Here is a 17,316-nt window from a genome sequence, read left to right on the forward strand (position 1 = left end):
AGATTATTATTTTATTATAGTTGAGTAGTTGTTATAATATCGATTCAATTATATATAAATTATATTTCACAAAATATAAAAGGTATAACTTTAATAGTAAGTTTATATTTATTTTTATTTTATTTTTATATATTTTCAAATTAAATTTTTAATATTATATTTGAATTAAAACTTTACTGTTAATTTTAAAAAATTTAAATACATGAATTAATAAGTTATCTTAAAAAATTTATATATTTATTTAATATTATAGGATAGAAAAAATTCCATCCGCCCTTGATTTTCACATGCCTCCACCCATCCCTACTCCTTTTCATCAAGTCCCAACAGAATTTAATTGCGTTTTTATTCTTCTCTGGAATCTACCACAAATATTCTTCGGATATTCTTTTTTGTTCTTGAAGTAAAATAGAAAAAACAAAAAAAGTAATAATTTCATAACCAGTTAAACGCGTTTTTCATTTTTGCATCCAGAAATCGTTCCTTCCTTGGAATATTCTTGACTCGGGTAGATGGGCCTTAGGTGAACATAATCAAGCACGCCATTTACTATTATTTGTTGATCACCCATTGGTCCACTTATTAAAGCAGACAATATTTTATTTTTTGAAAAAATAAATTAGAAATTCTAAAATGCCATATACCTATAATTATTTATGGATTTAAAGACCGTAAGATTTCCCTATTAAAAAAAGGAAAAATTGAAAATAAATCTGAATGGAAGAATGCTACGTGTCACTCTCCCGTTAAATTTAAAAAAATGCTCCTTGTCTCACCTAATTATTTCACAAAGGGGAGCCATTAAATCCTCACGGCTGGAAGGAAACAAGATAATAAAAACACATTAATTAATTAATCAGTAAAAAAAAAAAAAACTTTTGACAAAGACTATAAACCGAAAAGGGTTTAAGACAGAGGAAATAAGCAGAGGATTTTTGGAATATCCAAGAGGATATAATAACGCGCAGAGTGGAATATTCTACGTGGAGATCCATCCACCCCGTTTCCGTCTCCGTCTCCGTTTCCGTTTCCGTTCCTCCCCACAAATATATAAACCCCTCTCCAATCCCTTGTCCTCACACAGCAATCTCAAAAATCCTATTTTCTTTACCTAATCAGTTATTATGGCTCTTAAAGCTGTTCATGTCTCTGATGTTCCCAATCTTGACCACGTCCCTGAGAATGCCTCTCTTTCTCTCTACTCAACTCGTTTCTCCAAAGGTAAATTGGCAGAAGGAGAGCATTTTTGATTGATTCTTGGAGTTCCATGATGTGGATTTTGGTTTTTTTTTTTCTTTTTTTGCAGGAGTTGAATTGAATAGAGAAGCTACGTTCAAGACACCAAAGTTTTTGGTGTTTGGGCACAGAGGGAATGGAATGAATATTTTGCAATCAACAGATCGTAGGATGAAAGCTATTAAAGAGAACTCCATTATGTCTTTTAATAGTGCTGCTAAACACCCCATTGATTTCATCGAATTCGATGTTCAGGTATAATTTTCAGCATCTTTTCTCTTCCTATTTCGTTCCAAGAAGGGAAAGAAAATCTTGTTTCTGTGCTTGCTGGGAATTCCCTTTTTTTTTTTTGTGTGTTTTTTTCTTTTTCTGGAAAACAATGGAATTTAAGTTCCTTTTCTTTTACGTCGAGTTGATGTTTGTGAGCATGGTATCATCACTTAGGGTGGTTAAGAAATATATTAAAATAATCTATATTTTTTATTCTTTGAATAAGTACAAAATAATAAAAAAATAATTTTAAATAAAAATAAATAGATTTTGATCTCCCTCTATCTGGGACGGGACGCAATCACTGAGATCTCTTAGTTATTGGTTGCCGTGTACAGTTTTAGACCTTTCACCTTGCGGGTTTCTTATGAAATTTTATCTAGAAATTTTCTTTGATTTGTTATATAGAAACTTATAATTTTTATTCACAACCTGATCTTTTTGAATGATTTGAAAAATAAGTTTTAATAAAAAACAAAATATATGCAAATAAAGGTATAATTAATTAAAAATAGCTGTATAAAAAAATGCACAATTAAAATCTAAAAAATAGATATTTTATTATTATTGAATATTCTTGATTTTTTTTTTAAATTCTACATGTTAGAATCATGTATAATTTTTCATAAAATAGTTGCTTACGTTATTATAAAAAAACGTTTAATTTTATTTGAAAAGCATGTTATCATCCTATACCTTTTAAAATATCATTATAATTATTTTATTTAATAAGGATGTTAATCTAGAATATTAAAAAAATAATTAAAAAAGAAAAAAGAAAATTAAAGAATGACTTGGATAGTTAAGCCCAGTCATGCTTGGACGAGAAAGCATGACTTGAGATATCGCTAGGCTTGTATGGATATTTGACCCTTTTTTTTTAAATATAGGCCAAGCATGCTTGACTTTAGATCAGACTTGTTGTCCATGGCGGCATCTTTTTTACTACCTTCGTTGAACAGGAAATCGAGGCTGAGTTTTTTTTATTTTATTTTAAAAAAACTCAAATTTTAACTTGTTTTTATATAAAAATACCTTAAAAAATATAAAAAGCTCGTGAACGTGGCGCACTGTGAAACCCTATTTCGTTTTTTTATTTTTTATTTTTTTTTAAATTTAATGATGGGAGGATAAGGAACTGATTGTGCTTATTTTTGCATGGTATTATCTTTTATCTCTGGAAAAAAATAGAAATAGGATTCAAAATAAAAGTATGGAGCTGGATGAGAGACAAAGGCAAGAAAATGTGAAAAAACGAATTGTCGTTTTTGTAGGTCACAAAAGATGATTGTCCAGTCATTTTCCATGACGACTTCATCCTCTCTGTAGATAATGTAAGTGTCTCCAATGCATTCGGAATCTCTATTTTTGGCTACCTAAAAATTTTGTGGGTTCAATTTATTATTTAGAAACATAAATAATTTTGAAGCTATGAATTTATTCGCAATTTCAGGGCATCATTTTCGAGAAGAGAGTGACAGAACTTTCCCTGTCTGAATTCCTATGCTATGGACCCCAAAAAGAAGCAGGAAAATCAGGCAAATCTTTGGTTAGGAAAACAAAAGATGGGAAGATAGTAGAGTGGAATGTCGAGAAAGATGACTCATTGTGCACTTTGCAAGATGCGTTTCAACAAGTGGAGCCTTCAGTTGGCTTTAACATTGAACTAAAATTCGATAATCACATTGTCTACCAACAAGATTATCTCATTCGTGTTCTTCAAGCCATCTTGCAGGTATACATGGACGACCTTTCGCTAATCAAGGCCCCTTTTTTAGCTTAAACAAGAGATTTTTCTTAATTGGGGCATTAATTTTGTGGTGTAGGTGGTATTTGATCATGGTAAGGATAGGCCTATTATTTTCTCATCATTCCAACCTGATGCAGCATTGCTCGTCAGAAAACTGCAGAGCACCTACCCTGTAAGTTGTTAAATTTGATTATTTGTTATTTATGTAAGCATGGTACTCTTTATCTTGTATTGATGATTGGTTTCTTTTTTATTGCATTACAGGTTTACTTCTTGACAGATGGGGGTGTTGAGATTTTCTATGATGTAAGGAGAAATTCCTTAGAGGAGGCTATAAAGGTGTGCTTGGAGGGAGGTTTGCAAGGGATTGTGTCTGAGGTCAAAGCGGTTTTTAGAAACCCTGGGGCAGTATCCAAGATCAAGGATGCCAAGCTTTCACTTGTAACTTATGGAAAATTGAAGTAAGTATTTGGATTTTCTGACTTTGAAATTCACTATTTTATGCGATTTTGGTAAAAGAATTTCATCCAAGAAAAATCAAAGGTCAAACCTTGTCAAGGTACTAATTGTTTTTGGTTTTGTAGTAATGTATCAGAAGCTGTTTACATACAACATTTAATGGGTATCGATGGAGTGATAGTTGATCTGGTTCAAGAGATCACTGAGGCAGTATCTGATCTGATAAGGCCATCAAAGGTGGAAGAAGCAGAGAGTTTAGCAGAAGGGCATAATGAGATGGAGGAGAAATCAAAGCCCAAATTCTCACAGAGGGAGCTTTCATTTCTTTTGAAGCTCATTCCAGAATTGATACAGCACTAATCCCATGCCCTTTTTTGTATAATTTCACTAGAAGTTGGCAGTTTTGGTACCTCCTTTTTTATGCTTGTAAAAAATCTCATCTCTTCTACCATTCTGACGATGACCCCCCCCTCCCCCGCAATGATATCACAGGCAGCTGCCTTTTCCAGCTTATCAATGTGTAAAAGAATCTTCTTTAGCTGTTGATCCCCAAAACAGGGGGCTTGTATTTAGTTTTATCTGTTTACTTCCCATCAATATGGAGTTCTTGTTACATGGCCTCCGTCAGTTTTTTTGCTTGAAGCCTCTTGCAGCCTGGCTCAGGGGTCTGACTTGAAGAAAGATCTGTATCGGTGAATCAATTTGTGTTCTTAGTTCAATCTAAATCCTAAATCAATCATTTTTCTTTTTATCAGAATGATGTATTTTTTTAATTCTTTTTACCATTTTTTATATTGACATAATCGAAGTTGAATTGAATTTGTCCGAGTTGTGAGTAAATAAAATTTGAATTGATTAATTTTGTTTTGGTTGAAATTAAAACTCAACTCAAATTAAATTCTAAATCATGAATTTATAAAACCATTTTACCAAATTAATCAAGACATGATAAAATTATAAGTACAAAATTTACCAAATGTTTTATAAGTACAAAATTATAAAAATGAAATTAATCTAGACATGATCAAATTTCACTTCATATCACTCATTTAAATCATTTACTTGACCATAAAAAATAAAAAAAAAATCATGTCTAACCATGGCAATGCAAAGGGCGTTACATTAATTTCCTCCTCCCATCTGCAATGGGCAAAGAAATCAAGAATTAGAAACTAGCCTTCTTTAGATTCTGAATTTTATCAATCAAGACTAAGCTCCTTTTTTTATGCTGTAATCAATTTTAGACAAATCATTCATATTCAAATTGACTCAATGTATTCAAGTAAAAATTAACCCTTGTTGTTTATGCCAACATAAGTGAATTGGGTCATACAAAAAATTATTGCTCGGTCTTTGGAACTAAAAAAAAAAAATGAGCAATAAACACTGACAAGAAACACAATGACACTGGCCTTTAATCAAGGACTATTGATCTTTTAAATGTGGTTAATTTGAGGGGCTTGCACTTGAGAGTATTGGATTCCAATGAAAATATGGCATGGAAGGCCACTTGACCTTTGGGGATTTGGGCATAAAAGAAAAGATAATGCATGTGATCTAGGCTTAGATAAAGGAGGTGAGCTAGGGCTATTCGACATAGCATTGTTTAGTGATAATTAGGTTTTTGGTGGTTGCATTGGTGGTTCTATTGGCATAAATACAGTTAAGAAGAACAGGAACCACTTGAACTAATTATTCAACTTTAACAATCATTTTCCATAATATTTTGTTTTCTAAAATGCCTTGCTGATTAATTTTTCTTAAACATGCATTTAGCTTGAAGAAGAATTTATATAATATCAGTTATTTTATTTGTAACAAAAAAAGAATCATAAATGAGTTTAATTACACTCAGTTTATCCATACTCTTAAGTTTCATCATAAAACAATTCGCAATACAAAGTTACAACTACTTATTGTTGCTCTTCAAAATGCTATGTATATATAGGTAGATAAATAGATTGGATCACCTAAGGTTTTTTGCACAAATTAATTAATGATATGTGAATCGTCAAGTTCTCTTAATTTTTAATAGAAATTATAATTTAATTTCTATTAATATCTCTTTTCTCCATATAAAATATGTTGATGCATTAGTAGCCCTTAAGTTTTTATGCATTGAATATATAAAAATTTGAAAGGTTATCACCTTTAATAAGAGATTTTTATCTTTTCTATAAGATTTGATTGTCTCAAACAAAATTGTTGGGATTCTTATGATCAGGTTGCTTGTTTTTATTGAAATGGATGACTAGTTGGTTTATCTTTATTAAAAGTGGTCTCTTAAGAAATAAAATGACAATATGAAATGTTATTCATCTAATGGTGAGGATGAAAAGTTATTTCCTTTATAATCTTAACCATTCTTGCTTTCATTTTTTTCTTTTTGTAATTTTTTTATAAAAATATATTTATTAAGCAAGTTTCACTCTATTTTCAAGAGAAATTGTCATATTAGCTATTTTCTACTTGGAAATTTCTTTTTTTCCTTACCAAAAAAATAAACCCTAAAAAATTCAGATCTGACCCTATAAGTAGAGGTATTTTTTCATTTAGTGTTGATTTCAAGTTTCAACTAGAAACCAGAGGAAGCAGTAGAGGATAATGGTTCATTAGATTAGGCCTTAAAACTATAGGGAATGAAACTCTAGCGTCCACCTTTGGTATATGGAAGGTAGTTCTCATCATCGATGAACCCACTATTGTTTCTAAGGAACCTCAGGAAAGAGAAGCTACCTCAAGCCTCTAAGAACGATGCCCCTATCATTTTAAATGAAATGAAAATGACATTTGTTAATGATTGGCATCCAGGAGAGTATATACCTCAATTGCCTACAAGGGTTAAACAGATTAGCAAAGCAACCTTAGGCTTTGTCTAAGGACAATTTGAAATTACAACCCCTATATGCATGTATAAGCTTGGGTATTCCTTTCCTCTCCAATGGTTTGTAAGGGAAGTGTTTAGACATTACATGTTAGGTCCAGACCAGCTGTATCAAATTGCATAGATAATTTTGGTTGTCTTTGACAAGTTCCTCATGCTTGTTAGAATCGAGCCTATCATGAACATTAACATCTAGTTCCTAACACTGATGGTGATAATGATATGCATTAGTTCTTTACCTTCCCTGATAAACCTATATGATTTATGAAGGGGACTTTACAAGGCAAGCTTGTGCATGTCAATAAACAGAGAGTGAAGTGACTGATAATTAGGTATAATGGACTAGTCAACCCCAAAGATGAGATCAACCTAATCTGGTTCCTCCTTCTGAAAATACCCTAGTAGATTCTTGAATAGTTTTGATAACAATTAGAACAATAATAGTCTCTTTGCTTTGCTAAAAACCTAAAAACGAAAGTAAGGAATGAATACTTTCCTGTTAATGCAAGGTCTTGAATTAATTCCTTTATCTTTCTTATCTAGAAGCAACAAAAGGTACATATAAATTGATTTTTGGTAATTTAATATACCCTGTTCCCTTCAAGATCTCTTTTGAAGGTATAAAATATATGATCTATAATAAATAGAAGTGGAATTTGCATATGTTATATGTATTTTTTAAAACATGGTCTTTGGGCTTTCTATCCACCCATGTCTATTTTATATGTGACAACAAATCTGGAGTTGTATCTATTATTAGAGAGCACCTTTCATTGAGTTGAACAATATGACTAATCTAAACTTAAATAAAAAGAAAGCATATGCTACATTAATGTCGGTTTTAACCGAATACAATGTCAATAGAATGGCCAAAATGCATTACCAAGCCATGTTGTAAAGTATACAACCTCTTTATCATTTTGTTTTTATACATCTAAGTTCAAATATTAATTTCTTTTATGCAAGGTTAATAGCTAAAAGAGAAGGAGAAACTTTGTTAAGGGTTATAGAGGAGATTTTAGCTACATTAAGTAGAGGTTTTTTATTTTTTTATTTGAGTTGTGACATGATTAGAGAAGAAATAGAGCACAACCCCATCAATATAGATGAATCATTATTTGTAATGACATTATTCTCGAGGAAACAATGGCAAGATCTACCACCCCCGTAGAAGTCAAAGTTAGAGGGAGTCCTTCTCCCCTGGTTAAGGGTCAAGCATAGTTGACTGCTCCTAAAGTACTTGTAGGTGTTGTTGCTTGCTTTAAAAGAAAAAAAAAGGTCTCTATCTTTGTGGATACTAGCAATGTAGCCTCAACTGTAAATACTTCCTCTATATTGATAATCCTAATGCCCTCACCCTTAATCTCACCTACAGAGACTTTAATTGTTGGGGCATCTGTTTAAGGTGCTTATAAGAAAGTTGGAGAGAGGTTTGAGGATGGTTTTGCTAGCCTCGTCCTCAGTCAAGCTCTTTTTACTTTAATACCTTGATTGAGGAGTAAAGGTCGGTTATAAAAGCTGTCATTTGTAAGAGGTATGGCTTTGGAGATATTGGCCTAGAGATGTTGAAGCATTTAGAGAGGGTTCTTACCATTTCTTTAAACATCTTGAGGATTTCTGATTAGTAAAAAACTTACAACCATCATCCAACCTTTACTAAACAAGTAGTCTTCAATGTAAGAAACTTGCTTCAATGTAAGAAACTTTATTGTCTAACTTCATCATTTACTTTAGTTTATCATTGTTATTTTTAACCATTGTTTGTCATTGGTAGACTTTTATAATGCATGCTCATTCTAAGAGGCACTGGATGACTAAGAGGAGCTAGGTGGGGGAGGTTATTGCCAAATATAGGGTACACCAAATTGCCTTTCAATATCTAAGGGAAGGCTATCACACATTCTATTCTAGAAGTGTCTTTATTATTTGCCATTGATAGTGATTAGAAATGTCAAAAACAAGTTCAAGGAGAACAATTGATGACTTTTTAAATAGTTCCTCACAGATTGTGCCAACTAATGATGTTTTAAAATTCATTATACTTAGAAATGAGGTTTTAAGTATTGAGATAATGGATAATCACATGTTCATGTTAATATTATTTTCTTTAGAGTTCATGAAGTTTATGGTTAATGATAAAAAATCTAACACCTATAAAACAATTTTTTTTTATGGGGTTTAAGGATCCTTTAATGATAAAGTCAATGATTTTTAATAAGAAATTACAATAAATGAGAGAATGAACTTTAAATTATAAAAATAAGAGTATTTGTTCTTGTTTGTATATAAGAAATGCTTTGAAAATAAAAGTATAAATGCTGTAATAATAAGAGCATGATAAATTCTAGAGTTCATGAAGTTTATGGTTACCGGTAAAAGATCTAACACATGCAAAACAATCTTTTTTTTATTAAGGTTTAAGGATCCTTCGATGATAAAGTTAATTATTTTTAATAAAAGGTTATGATAAATGAGAGAATGAGCTTTAAGTAATAACAATGTTTGTTCTTGTTTGTGTATGATAAATGCTTTGAGAATAAGAGTCTGAATACTTAGAGAATAAAAACAAACATAAACCTTTTTCCTGGGTGGTGAAGGGGGATATATATAGCTTTTGAACCTTGTCATGTTGCTTGAATAAAGGGATTATAGTGTCATTTCCTCCTGATAGTATTAATAAAAGATAAGTATATCTTACACAATATTAATGAAAGATAAATTTTTCATACACAATATTAATATACCTTAAATGACTTTTATACCTAGAGGTGTAAGAAGATGATTATTTTCAATTTTTAATATTTTATATTAAAAGCCAAAAGAATAAATAAACAAAGCCTCATGACCTAATATGTAGCTTATAATGATCTTCATTTCCATACACATTTAGACCTGGAATGATCCCAAGCCCAAAGATATTGGGTATGATATCTCATTAAATCTACATGGATTTGAGTTCAATGTATATCTGAATTAAAGAATATTAGGTTTAGAAGCAAGCTAAACCATGTCACACAAGCTTGACATTCTATAAAACCTAAATATATTGGGTTATTACCCTATCTTTAACCTTTTAAACTTAGGTTCAGAAAAAAATAATATAGATGAAATACTTTGATCCATCAATTAGCAATGCTGTAATAAGTACTTAGTTTTCCATACAAACATGATTATTTAATTTTTACAATGGTGAATCATTATCTCTAGAATTATCAATTGATTGACAAAATCATTCAATTTATAATTTTAAAAATTATAATTTTTAAATGCTAATCTATGAAAGAGATGATTAAAATTATTCTTGAATTATCATGTTTTGTGTAAAAGGTTTTTTTATTTGATTTTTTTATTATTACTGACCAAACTCATTAAAAGTATTTGAACTTTTAGATTTGTAAGTAAAAAATGGTTACATATGCTAATAAAAATTCATTCTATTTTCAAAAACAAAATTAAGGCCAAACATTTTTTTAATCTTAAAAATTAAATATTTAAAAATATGCAAAAAACAAAATATCGAATGATTGCAATACAAAGATTAAATCAAATGGAAGTATTCATTTAAAATATAATAATTAGAAAATAAAATCATCCAGATTAATAATACATGTCTCAATGCACCACAATCCCAATAGTTTAAGACTAAAAAGTATCATTAAACAAAAAAAAAAAGAATTTACTTTCCTGGCTTATAAATAATGTGAATTTTCTAACATACATGTGTCATATAAATTACCAACACCCTTAAATGCAAATATATCAATTCACAATAGCTTTGTAATTACACTTTCTCTATAAAGTTCTTCAAACAAGGATGGAATCAAGTAAAACATTATCCTAAGAATAATTAATTAATAGAAAAAATTACCTTTAATATTTTATAGTTTGGTCCAGCTATTGTTTGAAAAATTATATTTTATATTATAAATTTCATATACACACTAACACTTAATATTCTCTAAAAAATCTGATTATTTAAATGTTTGTTATTATTTTTCATTTAATGACTAAAAAGCTCTTATATTAAGTGTCATAACTTTTTTATTAAAAAAAACCATTGCAAACCCTTATATTAAATATCATAACTTTGTTTTCAAATTAAAAAAGAAGAAGCCTTAACACAACCCTCATTTCTTCCGCTGCCCATACCTTTCAAATTAAACTATTAGAAGGAGCAATAAAGTTCCTTCTCATTTAACATGAGTTTTAAAATCCAATATGTTTAGGAATAAAGCTAATATGTTGGATGATTAGTTGATTTATTAGTTCAAGCAATCTGACCTATTTTCCATAGTTAAGGTACTTGATGACTTGATATAAAAAGCTTAGAGGATTGATAACTTGTAATAGATGATGTCTGGTAAGGGAGGTAATTGATAGTTGTAGTAGTAGTAGATAATGCCTAGTAAGCTAGGTGATTGGTAACTGGTACATGTAAAAAGTTTTATTTGATGGATATGAAGACTCTCCAATGGTAAAGTCAATAAATTTACAGAGAGAAAATGCAATAATATTCTAGAGTGAGATTCTTTGAAAATATTTATGTAATAAAGAATGAAAGGATTATGAACCTTTAACTTGAAGGATTCATGGTGTATTTATAACTTATAAATCTTATCTTTTTGTGTAAAGGAGGGGCTGAAGTGAAATTTTACCATTGTAATATTTTGAGTTATATTTCACTTAAAATAATACATATTAGATCAGTATAAATGTTGAAGGACTCGCGTGAGGTCTATAAAAATTCCTTAACGAGTGTTGGGCTTAGGTAAGGTGCTCGAGCCCATTAGAGATGAAAATGAGTTTGGACGTACTTTATCGACCTAAACATATTAGGGTGTATACCTAACACCAACTGCGCGTCCTCCTGCTGAGGTGTATTATTTAACGCTCCACACTTTCATATGTGTTTATAACTTTCCTACTATTTGGTATGTAAAAATACAGGTAATTATTTTATTCAATTCTCATATAAAATTCTACTAAAATTTCAACAAAGTCTTTTTTATATTAGGTGGTTCCAGGTTATTGACATATACCTCGTTTATACTTTTAATATCTCATATCTCAGAACTAAATTATGACCCACTAATCCTAGATCTCAATCCCATAAATATTATCATCATCACAGCTATAACATTTATAATATACATTGAACAACAAATATCATTATAGAGAAATAAATGAGATAAATATGCATGCATAAAACATGATTATATGAATTTTAGAGTTAAGTTCATCTATTCAAGTTTAAATATAAATTATACAAATTAAGTTATATAAATGTTTTAATATTTTAAAATACAAGAATATACTCCTAAAACTAGATAACAAAAAGTGAACAAAAGCTAGGATCTACTCTTGCTATGCATGCAATGATCTTGAAACAAAATACATATTATTGAAAAATAAATATCACACTAAGTATAGTAACATAAATATCTAATAATTTAAAAAGGCAAACATGTATTCATATTCTATTCACTTCTCCTTTTTTGTTTACATTGAAACTCTTTCTCATTCAACTACTAAAACCGTTTCATCTTTCATTTTCAACTTCCATTCAAGATTTTATAAGATCAATTACAATTATTTTCATCTAACACATTGTCGATACCAATTTCACTGATATCATCATCACCTTGTAGGCGTCGATGCATAGCGATCCCCTTACTTGGGACCCTAACATACATTAAATGTATAATAATCGATGCATGGTGATCCCTTTACCCGGGATCCTAACATGCACCAAATATATACTAGCCGATATATGATGATTCTTTTACCTAAAATTCTAACATACACTAAATATATACCAATCCATACCCTATAAGCATCGATGCATGGTAATCCTCTTACCCAGGATCCTAACATATATTAAATGTATGCTCATCTATGCCTTATAGGCATCAATGCATGGTGATCCCTTTATCTAGGATCCTAACATACAATAAATGTATGCTAGTTCATACTAATTCTATACATTAATATTGTCATTCTTTATTCAACCATAGTTATTATCATAAATTTTCATTTCAAACATGACTAATTTCTTTTGGAAGCTAAAATGTAATATCACATTTTTCTTGAAGGGAAAGAACCTAATTTTTACCCTTAACGCATCTAAATAGTTGCTTTAATGACTTTCTGAATTTGCAAGCAGAGGTCACATTCAGAACTCTCCTTAAATTTTTGACTATATGTAGAGTTCTAGACTCCACTTCAAGCAAGACTAGTCTCATTAGAAAGTTAAAACATGGGGCTACGAGTTCCCTGAAAGAAGGAGAACTCAATTCTACCTCTAAGACACTCAAAATAATTCATCAACAAATTAGACTTACTGCCCTATAAGGTCTGTCATGACCTAATCTCGGTTGGTAACCCATAACTGGAGTTATATAACTCCGAATTAAGTAAGACCAATTTATTTAGTTATTTAACATACAAAACTATAATTATTATGAAAGAACATGATCCTAATTCTTTTATCCTCCTACTCAAATTCTCTCTAAAATTCAAGAGATGAATCTATCTAGATTTATCAACCTTTCCATCTACATACAATATTCACAATTCAATTTTCCCTCTTTTACCTCAACCCTTAATCATATCTCATACCATATAAAAGTGTTAAAAATATCTTTTTAATAACCAATTTATCTAATTTATTTCAATCTTTTCTCTTAACATCAAAGTAGAATATTTTTATTGATTTTATTAATTTTTCAAACAATATTCTTCTAAACACAATCCTTACCATTTCAATGTGTATTTTTCCTCATTTCAACACAATTAAACACATGTCATCAAGCAAAATATATCAAATTAGACATCTTTCCTCTTTGATGCATAATAAAAACAACAAATTACAATAAATTCAATAAGGAAAACCACTATTACCCTTTTTTCCTCTTTGCTCTTCACATGGTTGGCTAACTTTTCTTAGCCCCACTCATATGACCAGTTTTTATATCAATTCGAGTTGTCCTTAGAAATTAGGATAACAAGCATAATAACCTTATACAATTTTTCCCTAGCAACACATGACATCAGTCGCCATGTTTAATCTTGTTTTCACTCTCAAGTTTCTCATCCTTTACTATCATAAATCAACATATAACATAAATAAATAAAATTTTAGAATGTATTAAACTCTTAAAAATATAAAGAGATGAGGTGGTAAACACTTATCCGTTCCTTTTAGTGGTCTCATTTTGCTAGCTTGAGGTTTCACAGTCGATGCCTCTCCTAAAACTTGTAAACCTATTATGTAAGAAGCATAACTTCTATATGGAGTATTTTTTTTAATCTCCACCTTTCAAACTAGACAACACCAGGACGAACAACATGTTCAAATTATAGCCCGATCTAATAGTGGATGGAGGGGAAAACGATCGACTATTAAAAATGTTTATAAGTGTATTTTCACAGATATTTTTCTCTCGTAATATCTCTCAAATAAGGATTGATATAAAAGATCCATCCAGTGACAATGTATGTATAAGACATGAAGGAGAACAAAATATTCAGATATCATTATGATCTAACGATGGAAGGTGAAGTTATAGTTATTGAATTTTCTGTCATCAATATGTGCTCTCCATCCTCTCTCTAAATCTTTAAACGACCTAAACATCCCTCTTTTATTACTTATTGACTCTTTTAACCATTATAGGTTAATATTTTGGTGTGGATTGTATCAAGGAATGAAAAGAAAAGATCAAAGAACCCTAGCTCCTTTGTTGTGCTTGCAAATCACTCCAGGAAAGAAAATAAAATGGTATTTATAATGTTATCTTCTTATTAATTACACCTTTACCCCCACATCTTTTTATGACTTGTATATAAATCTCTAACCTTCTATTTGAATATTGTCTCCTCTTGGTTTTATATATTTATTTTATCTACATAAACCTTTTTTTGTTAACAATTTAGTATTATATTTACTTTTCATTTCATTAATTTTTTCATTTTTATCTTGATTTTTATTTTTTAATTTAATTTAACCTATTATACTATTGGTTAAATTTTTTATATTTTAATAACCTAAAAAAATTATAACAGCAGATTTACAAATGAGGTAGGAGATTTACATATTAGATGGACACCTACTATACTGCGTACTGCCTATGTAGGGAACATGGTGGGCTCAGGCTCCTTATACTAGCCCATGTCCATAGGTATTTTTTGAGCTATTTTCTTTTTTGAAGAATTTTTTGGGTTCGTTTAGGATATTTTTTGAATTCATTTTATTTGTATGCGTGAATCAATCCACACTTTCGATTATACACATTCTACTTGGCAAAATATCTAATTAATATTAATGCATGCATTGAGACAGGTAGGTAGCTAGAGCATCGATGGAAGAACAAATTACATGTTTTCATGACACAACGATAAGATGAAGATAATGTAGATTAAAGAGATAGGTAGATCATGGCCTTCCATTATATCGAATCTCACTATGCAATGTCAACTTCAAGGACAAGAACCACCCACGACCTAGGCCTATCCTGTGAACGCCTTCATTTGAAATGCGTGTTTTTCCTAGAGAAATTAATGAACACTCGATATGTTCAAACACGAATCTAAAGGTGTTGTGTTCTTCAAAAATGAATTAATAATAATAAAAATCAATGTTTTTTTTTTTTTCTCTTTCTTGATGATGGCTATTCATTATCATGGATACCATTTTACAATCACGACTTGTGCCTTGATTAAGAAATAATGATAGCTGTGTGTGTGCATGACTCCGTACATGAATGATGACCGCTTTCTTGGCCTTTAGCCGGTCGTTTTGCGATGAAATTTGCTTTTGAATTTGAGCCAATGAGAGAGGGTGCCAGTGTGACAATTTGCTAACTTGGGTTATGCCCAGGAAATCTCCAGCCAAAATCATGCACTAAATTAATATTTTTTTTAATGCCAAACTTTAAAAGGGCTAAACTTTGATTTCATATGAGTGATTAATGAGTGATTAATCAGTCTATTGTAAAAAATCAAATCAAAATTCTGGTCTAAATCAAATGCAAATAGCTCGTGTTTTGGTGATGGTTTTAAAACACCATACGCCTCTTTGGGCACTAATTAAAGAAACAAAATCTTCTTGAACCAAAAGTCTAGTCCCAAATAACTATTTCTTTCTTCAACTAAACATCACGAGCAAACCCTTCAAACACTCAAATGATCACGTAGGCAGATATAACCCATAGGAAACGGCATGGATCTTAGACTCAGAAAAATAGTGAAAGCAAACCAACAAAATAAGTCTTTTGGGAGGAAACTTGATGTCAGTATACGGCCTTTGATCTTCAATATTAAAAGAATAAAACAGCTAAAATCCCGTTTGCACACAAGCAAAAATTGATTTAACTTGAAGAGGAAGCCTAGGATCTACGAAGGACCCACTTGAAAAATTGTTGGACTCTTCCTTTAATTTGATTTTGAATTTCTTGATCTTGCCTGCGCTCTTAGGTTACCTGGCCACATGGAGAGGCAGCGGGGAAGGTTAATTAATTTTCGGGGTAATGCAACATTAAGAAACACACACACTAAGATAAGGTTTTAAAAATACTCATTAAACCATGTAATTTTAAAGTGAGATTCTATTATAAGTCTTGCTAATCTAATAGCTCACAACATGTGTTTTTTTTTTTTTAATATTTAGAATTACTCTGATTCATAATATTTAACCACCCTCTTCAATCAACACGCCTCTTTCATTTTATTTATTTTTTGGTTAAACTTATGAATTGAGATTATATTTTGGTTTTCGGAGATTATTAAGAAAGTATAGAAGGTAGATGAGTTTTTTTTTTTACGAACAAATAAAAAAAAAGGGTGTCTTCAAATGGAATTTCAGTTTTAAATTGTAAAATAATAATCCTTTCATTCCAAAAAAGAAAACCCACAAATAATTATCCCTAAAAAATAATTACCTCAAAAATAGGTTTGGGGGAAACAAATTTTCTTGCAGTAATATATAGTTTTCAATAAGTTTCTATTAATCTCAGTTATTCATGTGTTATAAATCTCATTGTTCATCTTTGTTTAACTCATAAATGAGAATAAAAGTACCATGCGTTGTCAATTAATAAAATCCAAGTTCTATCGCCCAAGGAGGGTCTTTAACCAAATAAATAAATAAATAAATAATCAAATCAAATAAAAGGGACGGCGTGTTTTTTAGGAGGGCGTGTTTTTTAGGAGGGCGTGTTTTTAATAGTATACCTTCATATCACGAACCGCGCCCTATTTCCTTTTTGTTTGGTCTGATTTCCTATCTACAGTCCGACGACCAGAGGCGAGCCTAGGGCTTTTGGGTCGGGTCGTGGGATTACTAAGGGGAAAAAAACAGAACAAAGTAGTTGATGTTGAACAGCGTACGTCCGTATCGTGTCCACTAGATTATTCGTTTTTAGTGATTTATGCGTTTGATTGCAAGTGTCTTCATTAATTAAGACGGATTAACATGAAGGTTAGTGTTTTAATCTCTTGGATTTCCTTGACTTGTGCAGGCCAGCTCTTCTAAACGTGCCAAACGTGGGTCTCAAGCACAGTATACGAGCGTGTGCTTCTCGACCGAAAGCACTGTTGTGTTTGTTGGCCATTGCCCTTTTGGGGTTTTCTTCATGTCCTTATCTTTCTTGTACACGGACGCTAGTTTGTGAGTTGTGAGAGAGATGACACGTCAAAATAAAGCGAGGGTGTTTTTCTC

The 17,316-nt window shown here is 30.7% G+C and overlaps 1 protein-coding gene across 2 annotated transcripts; it reads left to right on the forward strand.

Annotated features, from left to right (window-relative positions):
• The first annotated feature begins 976 nt into the window (after positions 1 to 976).
• On the forward strand, positions 977 to 4,335 carry LOC105117802 (glycerophosphodiester phosphodiesterase GDPD1, chloroplastic-like). Of its 2 annotated transcripts, XM_011015562.1 has the most exons (7): positions 981 to 1,221; positions 1,307 to 1,491; positions 2,781 to 2,840; positions 2,960 to 3,241; positions 3,333 to 3,428; positions 3,521 to 3,717; positions 3,841 to 4,335. In XM_011015562.1, exons 1-7 carry the CDS (start codon positions 1,125 to 1,127, stop codon positions 4,073 to 4,075), a joined length of 1,152 nt encoding a protein of 383 aa, XP_011013864.1. In that variant the 5' UTR covers positions 981 to 1,124; the 3' UTR covers positions 4,076 to 4,335. The 2 variants fall into 2 exon arrangements, with proteins under 2 accessions (XP_011013865.1, XP_011013864.1); XM_011015563.1 differs by lacking the exon at positions 2,781 to 2,840 and having other exon boundaries at positions 977 to 1,221.
• The last annotated feature ends 12,981 nt before the right edge of the window (positions 4,336 to 17,316 follow it).

Source organism: Populus euphratica, unplaced genomic scaffold, assembly GCF_000495115.2.
Source record: "Populus euphratica unplaced genomic scaffold, PopEup_1.0 scaffold1535.1, whole genome shotgun sequence".
Classification (NCBI taxonomy): domain Eukaryota; kingdom Viridiplantae; phylum Streptophyta; class Magnoliopsida; order Malpighiales; family Salicaceae; genus Populus; species Populus euphratica.

Excerpts from the sequence above, each read along its gene's own strand:
- LOC105117802 (XM_011015562.1), top strand. The coding sequence starts at position 1,125 with ATGGCTCTTAAAGCTGTTCATGTCTCTGATGTTCCCAATCTTGACCAC. Across the intron at positions 3,242-3,332 it reads TTCTTCAAGCCATCTTGCAG|GTGGTATTTGATCATGGTAA; the intron begins GTATACATGGAC and ends TTTGTGGTGTAG. Across the intron at positions 3,718-3,840 it reads GTAACTTATGGAAAATTGAA|TAATGTATCAGAAGCTGTTT; the intron begins GTAAGTATTTGG and ends TTGGTTTTGTAG.